The following is a 17384-nucleotide window of genomic DNA, read 5'->3' as shown; positions in this document are numbered from 1 at the left end:
AAGAAAATGATGGGAAACACTCCCTTACTTCTTTGTGGAAGAACCATCAGTATGGCAGGAAAAAAGTCACAAAATATAACATCTGAGAAATCAACCCATTCCTATAGATGAAAGGTTATCCATGGAAAGATCTCAGTCACAGACATGTTTACTTTGATTAAATTTCTACCTCAGAGTAAAATGTAAACGACTCAGAACTTTAAATTCAGAATTTTGAAAAGGAACTTAAGGCTTTACCTAATAACTCAGCAGAAGTGTTACAGCAGGTAGCTATCTTAAATCATTAAAACCTAGTACTGTTTGGTATATCCATAAGGCATTTTCACAAATGGCACTTTTTAAAAAAAGACCTGTAATTCTTCAAGGAATACTCTTGCTGTTCAGTTTGACACTGGTCTTTCTACAGTACTGTATGAACTTTAATGGGCTTAAGGAAATATCTATATTTAAAAGAAACTGAACTTAATACATACTCTACCTGGAGTTGGGGTTTTCTTATGAAACCAGGGAATATCTGTATGCCATGAACAGACTACTAAACCTGAACACATCCAGAATTATTCCATAAAAATTCTCTGATGTAGAGTATAAAGATGGGATAAACTGTGAGATAACTCTGGAAATCAGCATCATTCCACTGTCTGAATAATTTACCATTCCCGTAAAAAAGGCTTTTGATAATCTGCATTTAATTGCAAGATTCTCACTCCTTGCATGTTTGCAGCAGCGGCTTTCAACTGGTTGGCTGTTTTGAACAAAACTTGACTAGTGATCATTAGCAGCTTTGATTCTCTCCATCCCATACTTCACCACCTACTTCTTCCTGCAAGACAGATGATGTTTTCATGGAAATCCTCCATCAGTGTACCATTAATAAATGAATTGACAGGTTCTGTGGTCTGTTAGCCCATGAAAGTTCAACATCCAGAACCATATATATGCCACCCATATTGCAGCCTGGATAGTAGTTGTAATTTTTTTAAACCAGCAACTCTTGCCAATTCTTCTCCTGATTAGTATAATCCTTTTCTCATAATCTCTTATAATAATGTTTTATACTTCATTTACCGTACATAATTAGGCCTCATACAATCTCTCAGCCTTGTTGTATTTTTTTTTAAAGTTCATTCTTGCTTTTAAGGAAGAACAAAACAAACACTATATGTGGTAAATTTTATTTTAAATGCTTTCAGAATGATGTGTGTATAATTTGTGTGTGTATCTAGTGGGGAAGAAACGCAAATCTTTGAGGCTCTCATTCCTGTTAGGTCTATCACTATTCATGTTCAAGTCTTTAAGTTTTGGCCTTAAATCAGATCCCAGGACAGACTTGTTTTCTTGTACGTCATTACTGAATTTTCCTGTTTCACACATTTAATGGAAAAACTATCAATATTTCTTTCTAAACTGTTGGAGGTTTTTTTTGTTTTTTTTTTTTTTTTTTTTTTTTTTTTTTTTTTTTTCCAGGAGACTGTTAGAACAGCTGGGAAAACTGCCAAGCAACTTGTTAGAGACAGTAGGAGCAGGAACTAAATCACAGAAAAACATGAAAAACCTGTAGCTGCGTCTGAACAGTGAAATAGTTACTATCCACCAGAAAGAGTATTAAGCCTTATAAATATCAAGTTTTAGAGCAGTGTGGAAAAACTTCTAATATGCAACATTTTGTTTTAGCAGATAAATGCAAATGACAACTGAATGTGAAACATTACAAAGTCTATGACATAGTAAAGTTCTTGTTAAAAACAGCCTGGGAAGAGCCTCTATTGATTTCACATTTTCACAGTCCTTTCTGCAAGTTTCTTAAGTGATGTATATTAAACCAAGGATTTATAGCTCTTTCATCCTTTCCCAGCAGCTCTTATGATCACCTAGAAAGCACAGAAGCTGCAGGTTAGAGGACATTTTCATCTTTCTCCAATAATAAACTTGATGAGCTATGGCCATAAAACTGCAGAGTGTACTCAGTTGTCTCAGTCATGAGCTGTAAACTGTTTACACCAGTTTTATTTTATTTCTGCCTTTCTGAGCTCATGCATACTGCCTTTATTCCACACAAGTGAACACTGGGGATATGACAAAATATAACAACGCAGGTGTGCTTGTTTCCTGCTTTAAAAGGCAGACTATTTCTTATTTAAATTCATATATATTAGTCCAGATAACTCGGGTGGGTAACTAATAAAACTGGCATCTAAGCTAAAAATTATCTGTAGGTCAGCAAATGGATTCTTTGATCTTGTGAGTGCCCCAAAGCTTTCCAAAACTGAAATTAATAGAAAAAGGTTCTATAGATTTGAATGAAATTGGACATTATTCATGGAACCAAATTAATATAAACTGACTCCTCCATTTTCTATACTAGAAACTCCTAACTAGAATGCAAAGGGTTAGGGATGCCATTCTCACCCTTGACTTAACAGGGCAATAATTCTACCTTTGATGTTTTAAAAACATCATTAATTCTGCTCCATACCTCTGTACCTACTAAACCGCAGACAGCTTTGCCATTTGTACCAGGTTTGAAGTTCTTAAATTTACTAATACTATTGCTAAGGGAACAGGAGCAGACTGCCAGCTGGGACAGCTGCCGGGCAGGGAGCACCAGAGGACACGTGCTGAGTTGTCCGGTGTTGTAGAAGGATGTTGACATTATGTGCTACAAAGCTTACTTGAATTTCACATATTTAGCGCTGTGTGTTCAGGAAAAAGAAAAGAAAGAAGAAGAAGAAAGTTTTTTTTTTTTTTTTTCACTGCTTTCTTGTCCTCCAAACTCTGCTTTCACTCTAGTTAAATTGTTTTACCATATCTACACAAAAGATATATATTGTCAGGCCACACTGAATGACCAATGAACTGTGCAATTCCATTGTCCTCAATGAAATCCGTGGAAAAAAGTGAACGATATCTGCAAACCCCTATGACTTCTGACGGCTTTGCAGAGGAGATTGCTCAGCGGTTCCATTGATGCTGGTGTTACTGACGATGAAGGAGGTTTTGCACAGTGCCGGTCCTGTTGCGTTAACAGATGCCCGAACGACCAGGAAGGCCATCTGATTTCGGCCGTGAGCGGTGGCTGCGTGCCCCGGACACCGGGAGGAACAGCAGAGCACCGCGGTGTCCAGCCTTCTCTGCGGTGCCGTGCCCTGCTTTCCCCGGACCCGCGTACCTGAGGCAGGGCGGCGGCGCCCGTTTCCCCCCGTGCACCGGGACCAGGACTTCGCGGGGCTCCTTGTGCCGGTGCGGCCCCGGCTCCGCATCCCCGGTTCCCGGCGGGGCAGAGCGAGGCGGGGGCAGCCGCACCACCTCGGGCTCGCTCGGGGCTCTCGCTCCGATCGTGTGCGGGCCCGCCGGCTCCCCCGCCCCGTCCGCGCTGCCGGCGCCCCGCGGAGCGGCCGGCTGCCCCCGCCCCGCCGCGCCGCCCCACGCCTGCGGAGCGGAGCCAGCGCCGCCGCCCCGCCCGCCGCCGCTGCGCGCCGGGGCAGGAGCCGGGCAGGTGGCCGCGGGCAGCGCCGCGGCATGTGAGAGCCCCCGGCCCTCGGGAAGGCAGCACCGGCCAGTCCTGCGCTGCCCTCCCTTCCCCGCGCCTGCCGGGCCGGCCGCGAAGCCGGGGCAGAGGCAGGGCGGCCGCAGCGGCAGCCCGGCGGCGGCCGGGGGCTGAGCGCCGCGCCCCGCCGGGGGGCGGCCGTGGCGGAGGGCGGAGGGGAAGAGGAGGAGGAGGAGGAGGAGGAGGAGGAAGGCTGCGCGGGGCCGGAGGGACGCGGGAGCCCCCCGGCCGCACAGGATGAAAGTCACGGTGTGCTTCGGGAGGACGCGGGTGGTCGTGCCCTGCGGGGACGGGAACATGAAAGTTTTCAGCCTGATCCAGCAAGCGGTGACCCGGTACAAGAAGGCGATCGCCAAGGTGAGGGGCGCGGGGAGCGGCGCCCGCGATCAATATGGCGCTTCCCGGAGCGGGGAGGGAAGCGAGGGGGAAAGTCCGGGCTGCCCCGCCGGGGAAGCGGCGGGAGCGGGGCCGGGGGCGGCGGCGGAGCCCGCGGGAGCGTGTGCCCGGCGCCGCCGGGGAGCGGGGCCGGGGGGCTCGGCCCCTCCGCGGCGGCCGGCGCGGCCCCTCCGCGGCTCCCCGCGGGCCGCGGCCCTTTGTTCGCCGGTGCCCGGCGGCCCCCGGGGGCGTCGGTGCGGGAGCCGCCCGAACGCGGCCGGCAGAGCGGCGCGGGGTCCGGCGGTGCCGGGTCTGCCCCGGGGCGGGTGGCGGGGCCGCGGCGCCGCGGAGGGCTGGAAATCCAGCTCCAGGCTTCCCGGCCCTCCAGGCCCGGCGGGGAGGGCGGTGCGAGGGGACCCCGCCGCGGGGGCGTCCGGCGGCGCCCCGCGGGCCGCCCCCCGCGCCGGGGAGGCTGCGAGGGGCCCGCGGCCGCCCGCGGCTCCTCCGCGGCTCCTCCGCGGCCGCCGCCCCCGGGGGAGGCTGCGCGCCAGCGGGACGCTCCGCGGCGCCCCGGGGTGCGGGGGGCGCCGGCCCGGCCCGCGGCGGGGCCCGGCAGCGCCGCGCCGGCCTCCCGCAGCCCCATGTTGAAATCCCTGGCTGTGCGTGTGCAGGCAGCTGCAGACTTGGCTTTCCCTCCATGGGCAACATGTTGGGTTTTGAGTTTCTTCCCTTCCTTTTTTTTTTAAAAATATTTTTTTTCTCTCTTTCCTCCCTTCCTCCCTTTCCCACCCTCCCCGTGCTTTCTTGTCGCTGCAAACTTCTTTTTAATCAACTGGTTTGTTGGGCAGTATGAGCATCGTTGGCTGAGAACTTCAGCAGTGCCCTTCCCCTTTCCTCTGCCTTATCGATCCAAGAAGTTTTAGTGTGCTTCTCTCTCTTATCCCTTCTGAGACATTTTACACTTTTACCGGTTTTACTTTGGCCAATGCACACTGCCAGCCTGTCCTGAAACATGCAATGGAAGGAATATTGTGACCGGTTCATTGATTGGTTTGAAGTGATTCCTGAGAAAATTTTTAAAATCAGCTTTTTAATAGAGAATTGCTGATGCTGGGAGGAGAACAGGAACTAAGTTTCCCATCATCTCCCCACCTAAGAACGTGGGTTTGAAGACAGCAAACATATTCTGATTCTGTCTGGAAAAAAGAGAAAAATGATTCTTGAGGATACGGCTGTGGCTGCATACCAGCTGTCATTCATATACAGCAGTTAATGCACATGGCAGTCTACTTGCATGTAGGAGTCTGGGGCTGAAAGTACCTCTCTGGTTAAGGTAAAGCAGTGAACAGTAAAGTGAGACTGTTTATGGAACACTGAATGCCTCATTGGGCCATTCACATGAGAAGTGTTTGCAGCATTTGTTCATCAGTGTTAGAGCATTAATAAAAATAATTACTTTGCTGTGTTTTTTTCCAAAACTGTGGCCCGTGTAACTCCTGTGGCAATGGGCTGCATCCTGGCTTCCAAGTATTAAGCTGTGTTAAAGGGTGGCAGTTGCATTCTGCAGGATAATGTTAAACCTGGGAGGGATTGAAGTTGTAAGCACAGGGGACACACACAACAGTGACCAGGAAAAGGTTACATCATTGCAAATTTCATTATAGAAAAAAAGTGGCCCACCTGTGGAAGCATGGGAAGGAAAACATGTAACTGACTATGGCCATGTACTTCTTAAAGAGACAGTTTGCAGAGGGGCAGCCAGACTTTGACTGGTTCCTGGTATCAAAAGCTCTGCATCCTGGGTTAAAATGACATGGTGGTTTTATTTATTAGTATTTATATGGTGGTTATGCTAAATGCCACTGGTATGGACTTGAGGTAGCTGCAATTACTGAGATTGTTTCTATTAGATGGAAATTCTGTGGTTGAAAACAGTAGCAGTGTCCATGGGCTTTCTCTGAGTGTTTTATATGGTCACTGTCAAACCTTACTTTTAACTTGAATTTGCTGACGATTTTCTGTGGTGATGTTTAGGTGGGAGGGAACCGGATCTTACAGTAAGTAAGTTTTGTAAGTAGGTGTATAGTGCTGTTTGCTGTGCTTGCAGTAGAGTAACATAGTAATTGTCTGGTTTGGATGCTAGAACTCCACAGATGACTCTATTTTTGTAGCAGTTAGATGGCTCCTTTCTATGCTTGTGTAGCAGATGTGCAAGTCTTCACTTCGTAAGGAGACAAGAGAGGGGACAAAGTAATTCCTGAGAGGATCAAAGTATATGTGGCCATATGAACTTACAGTCTGGCAGCTGGTATCAAACTGACACTGAAATCTATTTCACCACCACTATGCTTGTATGGAAAGAATATCTGGTGGAAGATTATTCAAAATATTTGAATGAAGTCTATGGTTTTCATACTTATAGGAAAAGCAGCATTTCTCATCCTTCAAGAATGTGTGTGTCTACTTTTTGCAGAAGTTCTTCAGGAGAACTCCTTGAGAACTGAGTTGTCAGCCCTTCCCAGATTTCCCCCCGCTTTGTCACGGTTTCCCAGTTGTGATTAGCAGTGAGGCTGCCCAAAACCATGCTTGCAGAGTGCCAGGAGGGAATAGCTTCAAAATTTGACCTCAGTGTTCTGACTTGGTATTATTTAGGTTGAAGAGACATGTTGACAATGGAAAAAGTACTTATGGAGAGCAATCCACATAATAGTACAGTTCTCCTCGCTGTAAAATTTTAGGAGTTAAAGACATACAGATAATACAACTGCAGATAACTGCAGTTAGTTCTGCTATGTCTTTGATCAGGATTCATAAATCTCCAAAAATTTATTATGGATTAACATTGCTGTCAATGCTAAGTCTTTGTGTGTGGAATTAGTTATCAATATGAAAGGCTGTGTTTAAAGGCTGGTCTGTGTAGTGTGTATAAATTTTTGCGTTCTTTTACTTTTATTCCAAGAGAAGCTTTGTGTATGAAACATGATTCATTCTTTCTGCAGGTTGTGTTTGCTGGAAATGAACAAGCAAATGATAAGAGGTGTTTGAAGTGTCCACCTTGTTCAGGGCAAGTGGAGTCAGCAAAATCGATCATGTTAAATGAAACCCAGTTTTCATGGGGGCAGGCTAATGGTGCACTTGTGTGTGGCTGGATGGAGTGATGCAGCCTCTGGCACCATCTCTGCCGAGTCTTAAAGGAGTACAACTTGGGCAGGAGGAATGGGAGATGTAGTTTCCAGACCCTGCTGGTCAAGGGTTGTGCAGATTTGGAGTTGGTGTAGTCCTAGCAATTAATGTAATGGTTAAAAACTTGCAAGAAGGTAAGTGTGATTTAAGAGGGGAGGTCAGCCACATCTGAGTGGTTTAACATTGAGATGATGGCCTGCACCGTAAGGGAGAAGGCAGACAGTCAGTTGAGATGAAACATGCTTCTCAAATATTGAACCAGTGTTAAAAGGTGGAAAATTATTATAAAAATCATGTATTGAGCAACTATTGAAAGGAAGTAATTCTGCATCTTGTAACTTTGGTTTGATCTAGATGTAGCCAGAGATGTTTCTGACTTTTTTTGTTGACTTTTGACTGTCAGTATAATCTCTTGTGCTTTGGTTTTTGGGGAGGATATTGTAAGCATTTTATCTTCTTTTTCTTGCAAGTAAAAGTTGCATTGCTTAAGCAATGGGTAGATTAAAAAAAAAAGTGATGCAAATGGTAAGCAAGAGAATGCAATAGGAAATTGTAGATTTGCTCGAGTTGTTCAGTGGCATGTTGAGTCCCTGGAGGGGTTATTTGGTCTCCATGATAGTTCAGGCTGATGCCCGGCATATCATGAGCTTATAGGGTGCTCCTAGACTTTATATATAAAACTAATTTTCCAGTTAAAATAAATAAATTAAGTTTTACTGCTGAATCAAAAAGATTTAAATAGAAGTCTTGAGACACCTTTCCCCTCTCCCATGTCAAATGCTGTAGGAGATGAAGTTTTGTGAGGGTTTTGATGTTGCATGGAACAATACTTCAATTGTTAATTTGAAAACTGCAGTGCACTAATATTTGTGAAAAGAAATTGTAATCTGCTCTTTGATAGTGTTAGAGGCTGTTGCTGATAAGAGACCAGAACTCCAGGAGAGTTGGCAGTGTAAGCGAAGGTAACAGGTGTCAGATGACCATATTCTCTTGTAATTTGTACACTGGGGGCTTAAGCCACCCAAAGCTTAAAGCTGCATCTCTTTGGTAGGTCTGACATTCATCAGCAGGGAATTGTGAGGGATGAGGGTTGAAACCTGAGTGATTGTGTCTGTGAAGCTTGCTTTTTTTTCTGTTTTTGATTTTATCCCCCCAGTGCCAGCTAACGGGGACTATTTGCTTAGAAGTCAGTTCTCAGGCAGCCGGTTCTCTGCCAGGTACACAACGGCAGCTTTGATGCAAGTTGTGTTCTGTAGAGCAAACAGTTGCACAGTTCCTCATGACTGTGTCACTGGGGCATGATTTGTAGAGCCTAACACATGGGTGGGTTGGTGTGAAAATCTGCTGATTTTGCTTGGGCTTTGTATTGTTCTTGGCACATTCCCTCCTTGAGCCAGACCACTAGGTTTTTGCTACAGGCTTAAATGGATCTGCCACAATGCCCATTCAGTGACCCCTTTGGCAATACTCAAGGGCAGTAGAGGCTAAATTTACCATAAAAAAGATTTAAAGTTCTTTTTGTGTGTGTATGATTTTTATTTTTTTTTACATTTTTAGGTTTGGATTTATTTTTTCTATATGTGCAAATCTCAAGCCTTTTTTAAGTAGAAAGAAATCTTACAGGTGATTTCCAGAATGCACAGGAATCCTCTCAACCCCAAAATGTCAAAAAAATGCCTGTCACCCCTGCTGCTCAATTGGCAATCAGTTTAGTTCTAGCCAACACCCCAGGATGATGTTTCTGGGCTCTGCATTCAGTGTTGGCTGGGTAGTATTTCAGTGATTTAGCTGAGGCCAGCCAGGATTCAGTGAGGCTCTGGGCAGTTTTGAGCTGTCTCTTGACCTCTTCACTGAGACAGGTTCCCAACAGTGCAGTGAAACCCAGCTGTTGGGGAGCCCAGCTGTTGGGGAATGTGATTCTGCTGAGGCTTGGTGAACAGCAGTGGAGAGATGCTAATTTAAAGAAGATAAGTACTGAAATGGGTCATGATTGCTTCACATTTAGAAAGCTACTGTGTGATCCTGCAGATTTGGTGCTGGAAATGCAAGGCTATAGTGATAAATTCCCTCTGCTCATTGAGGAAAACTTCTTGTAACTTCTCTCCAATTCCCTCTGTGTTTGCAGCCAAATCAATGTTTTCCTGTCATTGGCTCATCTGTAAATACAGGTGGCTCTTGCACATGGCAAGAGAAGTTGCAGGGTGAAGGTAGAAATGAACCTTTGGAGTGAGCGTGGCAGTGGCTGCAGAGGTCCCTTGCGTGGGGACTTTGCTGTACAGCAGTGCTGTGCCCCAGGGGACCTGTGGCTTGCAAGACAGGGAGCTGCACAAGCCCTGCCATGCCCTCTCTGCCAGCTTTTGCCTTTGTTCTGAGCCATCTGTACAAAAGGGAGGAGGCTTGTCTTAAAAAGGCCTGAGAGCCACGCTGGGGCTGTAGCCCTGTGATTTGAGCAAGCAGGCACTTGGGATTGTTCAAAGCTAATGAAGAAGAGTGAATTCTGTAGTGTTTAAGAAGAGAGTCTTGAGAAGTGGGTAGCATGTAAGCCCTTCAGCTTTGAAGGTGCTTTCAGTGAAGGATGTGTGTGGTACTGCTGAGGCTGGCTGGTGTGAGCAGCACCTATCTCTGGCTGGACAGGATGCACCATGGATTTCAGTTTGGCACTGTGTGCTTTCTCAGTGTTTCACTGACTTAATAGTGATCAAAGTGAAGTATGTGTTTGTGGAAGAGTGGTAAAGTGGAGCTTGTGGAGGGTGATTTCCCTTTGAGCAGTTCCTGTAGCTCTGAGGGGAGGACTGTGGAGGAGCCTGTGAAAGTGCTCAGTGCGTTTGGGGAAGAGTTCCTGGAGGCAATCTGGGGTTTAGGGCGTTGCCAGCCTTTCTTCTCCTGGGCAATGCAGCCTTCCACCAGTGGAAAGCCATCTGATTCTCATAGCTTTTTACACTTTAACTTCACTTACAACAGTCACAGATGTTTTAGTTCTGTTACAAAAACACCACTGGAAGTAACACTTTCTCAGTTGTATCAGACTATGACATCTTTTGGTTGTGGTACATTTAATCTGGTAAAATAAGACATAGTAAATGGGGGAGAAATGGTGGTTATACAGAATATGGTTAATGTAGCTTTAAAACAATTTCCTGGCTCTTCAAAGGAAAACAAACCGTTTCATCCAAATATAAATTGAATGGATAAAACATGCAACAATGCTGAACCAGTGCTTATGTATATTGAAAATAAAGTGGAATTCTTCTAACATCAATCCAGAATATAGCACAGATGTTCTCACTCAGAAATATTTTCTGAGCAGTAAGAAAATAAAAAGTGAAGCAAAAAGTATTAAAAAATTCTGGAAGATACTTTAGGGCATCTGTGCTTTATTTTTTTCCCCCTCCTTTTTAATATGCGCTATATATTTTTGTTGTTTCTTTGAGGTCATTTTGATGTAATGCTCAGCAAGTCTGGTGCTGGAAAATGGATAAAAAAACCACCAAAAACCAAACTGCCTTTGAGCTAAGTTACATAATCCAGTGGGGCTGTTTAAAAAAACAAGAAAGTAAAAAGGAAAACAGCAGGACAGACATACATAATACTTGTCAAAATGACTAATATTGCTAGTGAAAGAGAAATTAGTCAAATTTTAAATTGGGGAAAATAATTTTAAATTAACAGCAAATATTAAAGCCTTTTGTTTTTTGAGAGAATCACATTAGTTTTACTTGCTACAGTACCTCAGCAGTGTCAATATTTTTTTTCCTATGGGTATCCTTAGTTATTTTCTCAAGTAGGTCCCAAGTATTTGTTAAATTTGAAATAATTTTAATAACTGTTTTGTTGTAGAACTTGGTTTTGGTCTTTTTTTTAAAATTAGGTAGCAGGTACTTGGTGGTAATTTATTTTCTACTTCAGTTCCCTGTGGCAAAGTGATGCACATGAATCACCTATTTAGTCCCAAAAAAAGGAGAAATGCATTCCTACTTTCCTACTAAAACTCTTGAACTGCATCCCACACCATACATCTCAAGGCTGGGGTTCTGGTGCAGGAGAGAAGACCAAAAGTTTTCTGTGCAAGGGGTTGATCCTTGCTGCCCAGGAGCAGAGATGAGCATCCCCTGGAGCTGGGCCCTGGGGTGCTGCTGTGGTCCTGCCAGAGACCAAGTTTTGGTGCTGCACAAGTTGGCTTGTTCCTCTTGGGTCGTTGTGCCTCCAGCTTCTCAGGGCTTCTGTGGTGACAGAAATAGGGCTGGCAGAAGGGAAATGACTGTGGGGAGAAGGATGATCTTCTGTGGGGGTGGAAAAAAGAATGGGATGTCCTTGGAGTTTGGTAAAGGGAAATGCTTTTGAATGATAGATAGATATGACTCCTGTTGCTTTTTCTTTTCACGTGAGTGGGAAATGGGACTTTGCAGGGAAGCAAGACACTAATGCAGTGCATGAAGTACAGACAAAGAGAAAATGCCAAAGATGGGAAGAAATGGGTTAACTTGGTGCCCTGGAGGCAAGTGGTCCATTTAGCAAGAGGATGAAAAATTGACCTCAGTGGTGCAACAGATGTCACCCAAAGACTTTCTTTTTAAAATCAACCTGTGGAATTTATTATAGGAAGCTTTTCTTTCTGGGCAATAAGCTTAGGGAAAGTAGCGTATCCCTGATTTGGTAGGGAAAATAGACTCTGTTTTGGAAAAGCAGTGTCACTTATTTTGGCCATACTCTCCACATTTGCTCATACTCAGCCTGCTGCTGATGCAGTGAAATTATGAATTTGTTACAGGAGGAGCAAGATGATATATCATTAGCAGTTTTCTTTTTAAGTGGCAGCATTTATAGGATTTTTTTTTTTTGGGTGTGCATGTCTTTACAGATTCAGAATAGCAATTTAAAATGTTTCTGGTGTTGATGTGTGTTACTAGAAAAAACAAAAAGTTACGTGGGTATAAAGTATTTTAAATGGAGATAGAACTTCTGGGAGTGCCTGTATGTTTGTGTGTGCACCCACTTAGGTGTTTTCATTTGCTTGAAGAAACGTAGCCACACTTACTAAATGGAAAAGTAGTTTCACCTTACCCCATCTTTTTTGCATGTGCTTTCAAAGTTGTTGGGTTACTCTATCTTCCCCCTAGGCAAAGGCCACATAATGTTTTTTCTCCTCTGTTAAATGTCAGAAGCAATATCTTACTTGTGAGAACCTTGCAGCAATATACATCTTTGTGCGTATAATGAACAACTTTGTTCCAAGTTCTTAAGGACCTGAACAGGAAGGAGCTGAACTGAGTAAATACTGGAAAAATTACTTCTGAGGTTGCTGGAGTGTCTCTGAGACCACACAGCCTAAAGTTTTGTTGCTCTAAAACTTAAATGACATTTGAAAAACCCCAATAAATAGGAGGCTTCAGAACCTTTTGCTTCCTTAATAAGCTGCTAAGTGAAATAACAAAGCTTGATTTAATTCAGCCTCTCCAGGAACCTGTTGGACCATGTGTTATTTGTGTTGTTTTAAGTGTGCATTTGTTTGTGCTGTCAGTTTGCCCCTCTGCCTTCCTGTAAAGACCCTGTGCCTGCAGCTGTGAGGATCAGGAAAGCAGCCAGCTGCTGGGTACCAAAAGAAGGAGAATTTAGGCAGCAGGGCTGTGGTGGCCAATCTGTGGTGGCCATCCATTCCTGATGAATGAGCTCTGGCCTCAGGTCTCTGTGCAGCCTGAAGAGGGAAGGGATTTTATTCACCTTGAATTTGTCTCTTGACAGTAGCAGGCTGCTGGAAGACTGCTAGCCTGAAGTGTTAGTCTTTGCTAAAAGTTAAAAGGTATTGTGCAATTATAGTAATTTGGAAGTATTACAATAGGAGGAGAGTAGTCATCTCTATACACCTCACTTATTTTGCTGGGTGTTTCTGGTTTTTATTGCAAAGATGAGTGCTGGGTAAGAGAAGAAATGCTGCTGCTTTTGCAGGGAGATGAGGGGAGGTAGCCCAGCAGTGACTGTGACTTTCCTGCAGTGGGGGAGCCAGCTTTGTAGGGCTCCTGCAAATAGTGCTTTAAAATTCAGAATACTGTTTTAGTGTAAGCTCTCTTTGTAAAAAGGCCAGTGAATGTGATTTTAAATTACTATAACTGTATGCAAAATATTTGTATGTGTAAGAGCTTCCATTTGAAGAGAAAACCTTCTGTATTTTCTGGACTTAACTAAAGTGGTCTAAAAGAAAATGTTATGCTCTGTATGTGAAACAGCATATTTAACTTGTGGTCATGTTAGGCAATGGAGTAGTCACCTCACCCTGTACCCAGTGATCACTCAGGAGCACAGTGCTTTGGTAAACTAAACCCAGATGTTAATGTGTTTGAAATGTTACTGTAATCAGTGTCTTAAAAGTCTCTCCTTTATTAGTATAGCTGTTTGAAGTAAATTCTTGATGACCCATTTGTTGCTTTGCCATGTCCATAAAATAGCTGTTGTTAGCTTGAAGCCTCTGCTAAATTAGAAGCCACAGGTAGTGAACATCCTGTATTGTATCTTTTGGTGGTTATGAAATATTTAGCTGAAAAGGCTTCTGGTCCTTACACTGTCGTTGTGGAGGAAAGAAGTTTCTTTTGCTGTGAAATTCCCTAGCTGAGGAATGGAAGCAGCAGTGAAGGGGAGCTAGCTTGTATGAAAAGCTATTTTGTGCTGGGTTAAATATTCTTGTGATATTTGAATATGAGGTAATTAGCTTGAATGTACTGCTGTTTACCTTTTAGAATCTGGAAAAGTCTAAACAATCTGCTGAAGGGAACTGTATCCTAAATCTACTTCCAAAATGGTTTTTACAGTTGTGTATTTCAGACTTGACTAAATCTGCTTTTTGTGGTGGTATTTTCCCAGTGGCCAGTGACCTGTGGGAGAAGTGCTGAGCTAAATGGTTGAGGAAAGGTTTGGGCAAAGTGCTAGTGTTGTCCTGTGGTCTGTTTAGAGTGATCAGACAGATCCACATACTTGTTCCCTTTCTACAAATACTGTCAAGGTGGACCTGTAAATGCATATGCATGCATACTACTTTTCTCAATTAAAAAGAAAAGTATCAGTATTTACCATAGCCATTCACTGTACATGAGTCCAAATAATACGAAATGGTCTATTTTATTCTAAATTGCCTCAGTTTAATAGTTCAGCACTTGCTTGGTCTCAGAACAAAATAAAAAGGCTTTAAAAATTTGCTTTATGTGAAAACTATTTGGAATCTGTAAATCATAATAGCTAATTTTGTATGTCATAATATCATGGTAGCTAAGATGTATGTCTTGTTTTCATAGAATCATAGAGTGGAAGAGACCTTAATGACCATTTTTTATAATTTAAAGGTCACGTGCTTCCAATGCCCCTGTCAAAGGCAAGGACACTTTCCATTAGACCAGGTTACTCAAAGCCTGATCCAACCTGGCCTTGAACACTTCCAGGAATGGAGCACCTGCGGCTTGTCTGGGCAGCAGAGCAGATGCAGATTTTATGGGTTTTATGGGTGGTCTGCGTTACCCTTTATATATTATGTCTGTGATTAGACAGTGTGTAAAGACTGCTTTAACTCTAGCAGCCTTCACAAGCTGCTTCTGATTCAGTGAGCCAGTGTTTTGTTGCCTTCTGAAAGACTTTGTTTCCAAAGGCTGGTGGATGCCAGAGACATGGTGAATAGAGAGAATTAAGACACAATGAGTCCACATTTTTTTCTTGATCGCTCTTGGGGATTAAAGTTGTGTGTGATACTGAAATAAAAAAATAGTTTTTCTGTAGTTAATTAGTGTTTTAGAAACATGCTGTTTATCATTCAGAATTTTCCTGTCACTTTTTTCAAAAAGTGTGCTGCTCCTTCTGAACTTAAGTGTGGAGTGTGATAATTCACTTTGTGTTTTGTGTTACTCTTCATTGTAAGGTAGATCTGAACTCAGTTTATAATCAACAGCCCTTTGCAGCCTGCCTTTCACCTGGTAGGCTGCTAGGGAAGCTGGCCTTTGGGGAAGACCACGTGGCTTTGGGTTTGTACACTGTGCCTGGATGCAATAAATAAGAGGGTTGGTTCTTCGCAATTGCGAATTGTGCATTTCTCAGCATGAGCAGCAAATCAGAGACAGCCTGCTTTGTTGAGAGAGAGGGGCTGTGAGATCAAACACTGAGCTCAAAGATGCCAAAGTCTGTCTGTTTTAACTTTGTGGCTCCTCTCACCCTCTTTCTGAATAAGTAGGACTACAAATACAGCATGATATGTAAAAGCAAAGCTGTGGAGTCCTCCCCCCCACTGCTTGCATCTTTATATATAGTTCATTCTGCTGATCAGACTGTCACACCTGCTACCAGCCTCCTTCAGAGAGCAGATTGCAGCCTTGCAATTTAAGTGCTCCTAACATATGTTTGTGATACACCAGCAGCAGGACAAGGTTTTAGCTTTGATAGGCTCTACTGTTTTGGGAATGTTGTTAAATGGACAAGGGAGGAACAAAATAATAGTGTAATTTTGAATAAAATAAGTAAAGTAAATATGCAGAAGGATAAAGTGAACTAATAAAATAAATCTGCCACTTCGTGTTTTTTTTTTTTTTTTTTTTTTTTTTTTTTTTTTTTTTTTTTTTTTTTTTTTGTTTGGGTTTTTTAATTTTTTTTTTTTTAAGCATGGATTTTAATACATATTATGTTTGGTATAGAGCTCCACAGATAAAACCTTCCCCTTTGTGTCATGACTTACACTGTTGCCCTGGTCATTGCCAGGATGTTGAATTTCCACATCTGTATCCAGACTCACTGGTACTGGGTTGCACTTGCTGTGTCCCATTGCAGGCACCAGCTCTGTTACTGCAAGACAAGCAGAGGCTCTGATTTGCAGTGTGGTTGGGCTGCCATGGTATATTCCTCACTAGTAGATGAATAGTTTTTATAACTTGCTTTCATTATAGAATGAACTACTTCAAATTGCCTAATTTTTAACATGGAGGTAGGGTTATGGTGCAGGTTATGCAAGTTGTTAGAAAAGACTGAACATTTTGTGTCCCTACACAGTTAAAAAATTCTCTAACTCAGCTCTAATGCAGAAGTCAGAGCATCTTCAGAGAAGTTTAATGTGGCTTCAGTAATACACAGTAAAAAAATGAGTGGTACTATTTTTTGTGAAAACTGTTGCTTATTCCATTTTAGTAAGTATTCTGCTGCATAGGAGCTTGAGTTATAGAAAGAGATATATGTGGAAGTGAAAAGGAGAGACTAAAAGTGCTGTGGTTCAGATTTAAGGAACAGTTAGCGTATTTTGGTTCCTTTCAGAAACATTGGCTGAATCTTGTGGTGAAGATACAGGAAATGTCTGGTTAGTTTTGCTTTCCTGATGCTGTGATTTGGAAAGGGAAATGTATGTATCAATGCCCTGTGTCTTCAGGTGTGAAAGAGGGCACAGAGTAGGAATGGGCTCCTTTTTGTCACGACTTACCAAGACAGGCCTGCATTAGCTGGGAAGCTGTGTAGGTTTATTCCAAACACAGATGATGGAGTATGGGATTGCTCACCTGGGAGCAGCTTTGTGTATTCCTGTGGCTCATTCTCTGCACGGACCTCATTAACACATGCATTTCACTACAGCACGATGTTAATTGCAGCAAGTGATTACTGGCACAAAGTCCTGTGGTTTTCTTTGCATCTTTCTTTGACCTTAGGAAAGAGAAATGTACTTTGCTGTACGGGTTGCTTGTGCTGCATCAAAGCTGTGATGCACCCACCAGTTGTAACAGCGTGCAACACCCAAACTATCTGCAAGGATATGGCTCTTCAGCACCTGATCCTCTTAGCAGGGCAGTTTTCTTCTTTGCTTTGCTGCCTTTCCCTTCAAAACAAAATCGGCAAGCAAATGTCATAGCATGAGATGGGCAAGTATGGATTTATCCCTGCAGGGTGCATAGAGAAAGAAGGCACAGGAGGTCACTGGCTGATCCAGGACCACACAAGCAGTTTGGAACCAAGCTGGAAATAAAGTGCTGACCTGCTGAGTCCTTCATTGCAGGACTGTCTTTCCTCTCTAGTAAGGATGTGGTAAAATATTGCTGTACTTAGTCCTTCTCCAATCCTGTAGCTCAGACACTATGAAAAGACACACCAGGCTTCCCAAGCTTGTAATTGGCTGTTGAAAAGAAAGTCTCTTAGTTTCAGAAAACTGTGGAGTCCATCATGTTAAACTGCTTAATAATGTCTGTTTCTTAAGTAATTTTTTTAACTTGGGTTGAAACTTTCATATAATATCTGTCCTTGACAGTGTAGGATGTTGATACTAGTATTGTTTAAA

General features: G+C 43.4%; 1 protein-coding gene across 12 annotated transcripts in view; it reads left to right on the top strand.

The window, feature by feature from the left end:
- Positions 1 to 3654: 3654 nt before the first annotated feature.
- The window catches only part of PARD3 (par-3 family cell polarity regulator), a 441459-nt gene continuing 427729 nt past the window's right edge, over positions 3655 to 17384 (top strand). For 7 of the 12 annotated variants that reach the window (XM_021542941.2, XM_021542940.2, XM_021542939.2 and 4 more), the window contains exon 1: positions 3656 to 3904. In XM_021542941.2, the coding sequence (XP_021398616.2) occupies positions 3785 to 3904 (120 nt within the window). In that variant the 5' untranslated portion in view covers positions 3656 to 3784. Of the gene's footprint in view, positions 3905 to 17384 lie in introns of all 12 variants that reach the window. The other 5 variants (XM_021542942.2, XM_021542949.2, XM_021542932.2 and 2 more) reach the window with 1 other exon arrangement.

This window comes from Lonchura striata, chromosome 1 (assembly GCF_046129695.1).
Source record: "Lonchura striata isolate bLonStr1 chromosome 1, bLonStr1.mat, whole genome shotgun sequence".
NCBI classification, from domain to species: Eukaryota; Metazoa; Chordata; class Aves; order Passeriformes; family Estrildidae; genus Lonchura; species Lonchura striata.
The sequence above is the reverse complement of the archived record's forward strand: the minus strand, read 5'-3'. Positions and strand labels throughout refer to the sequence as shown.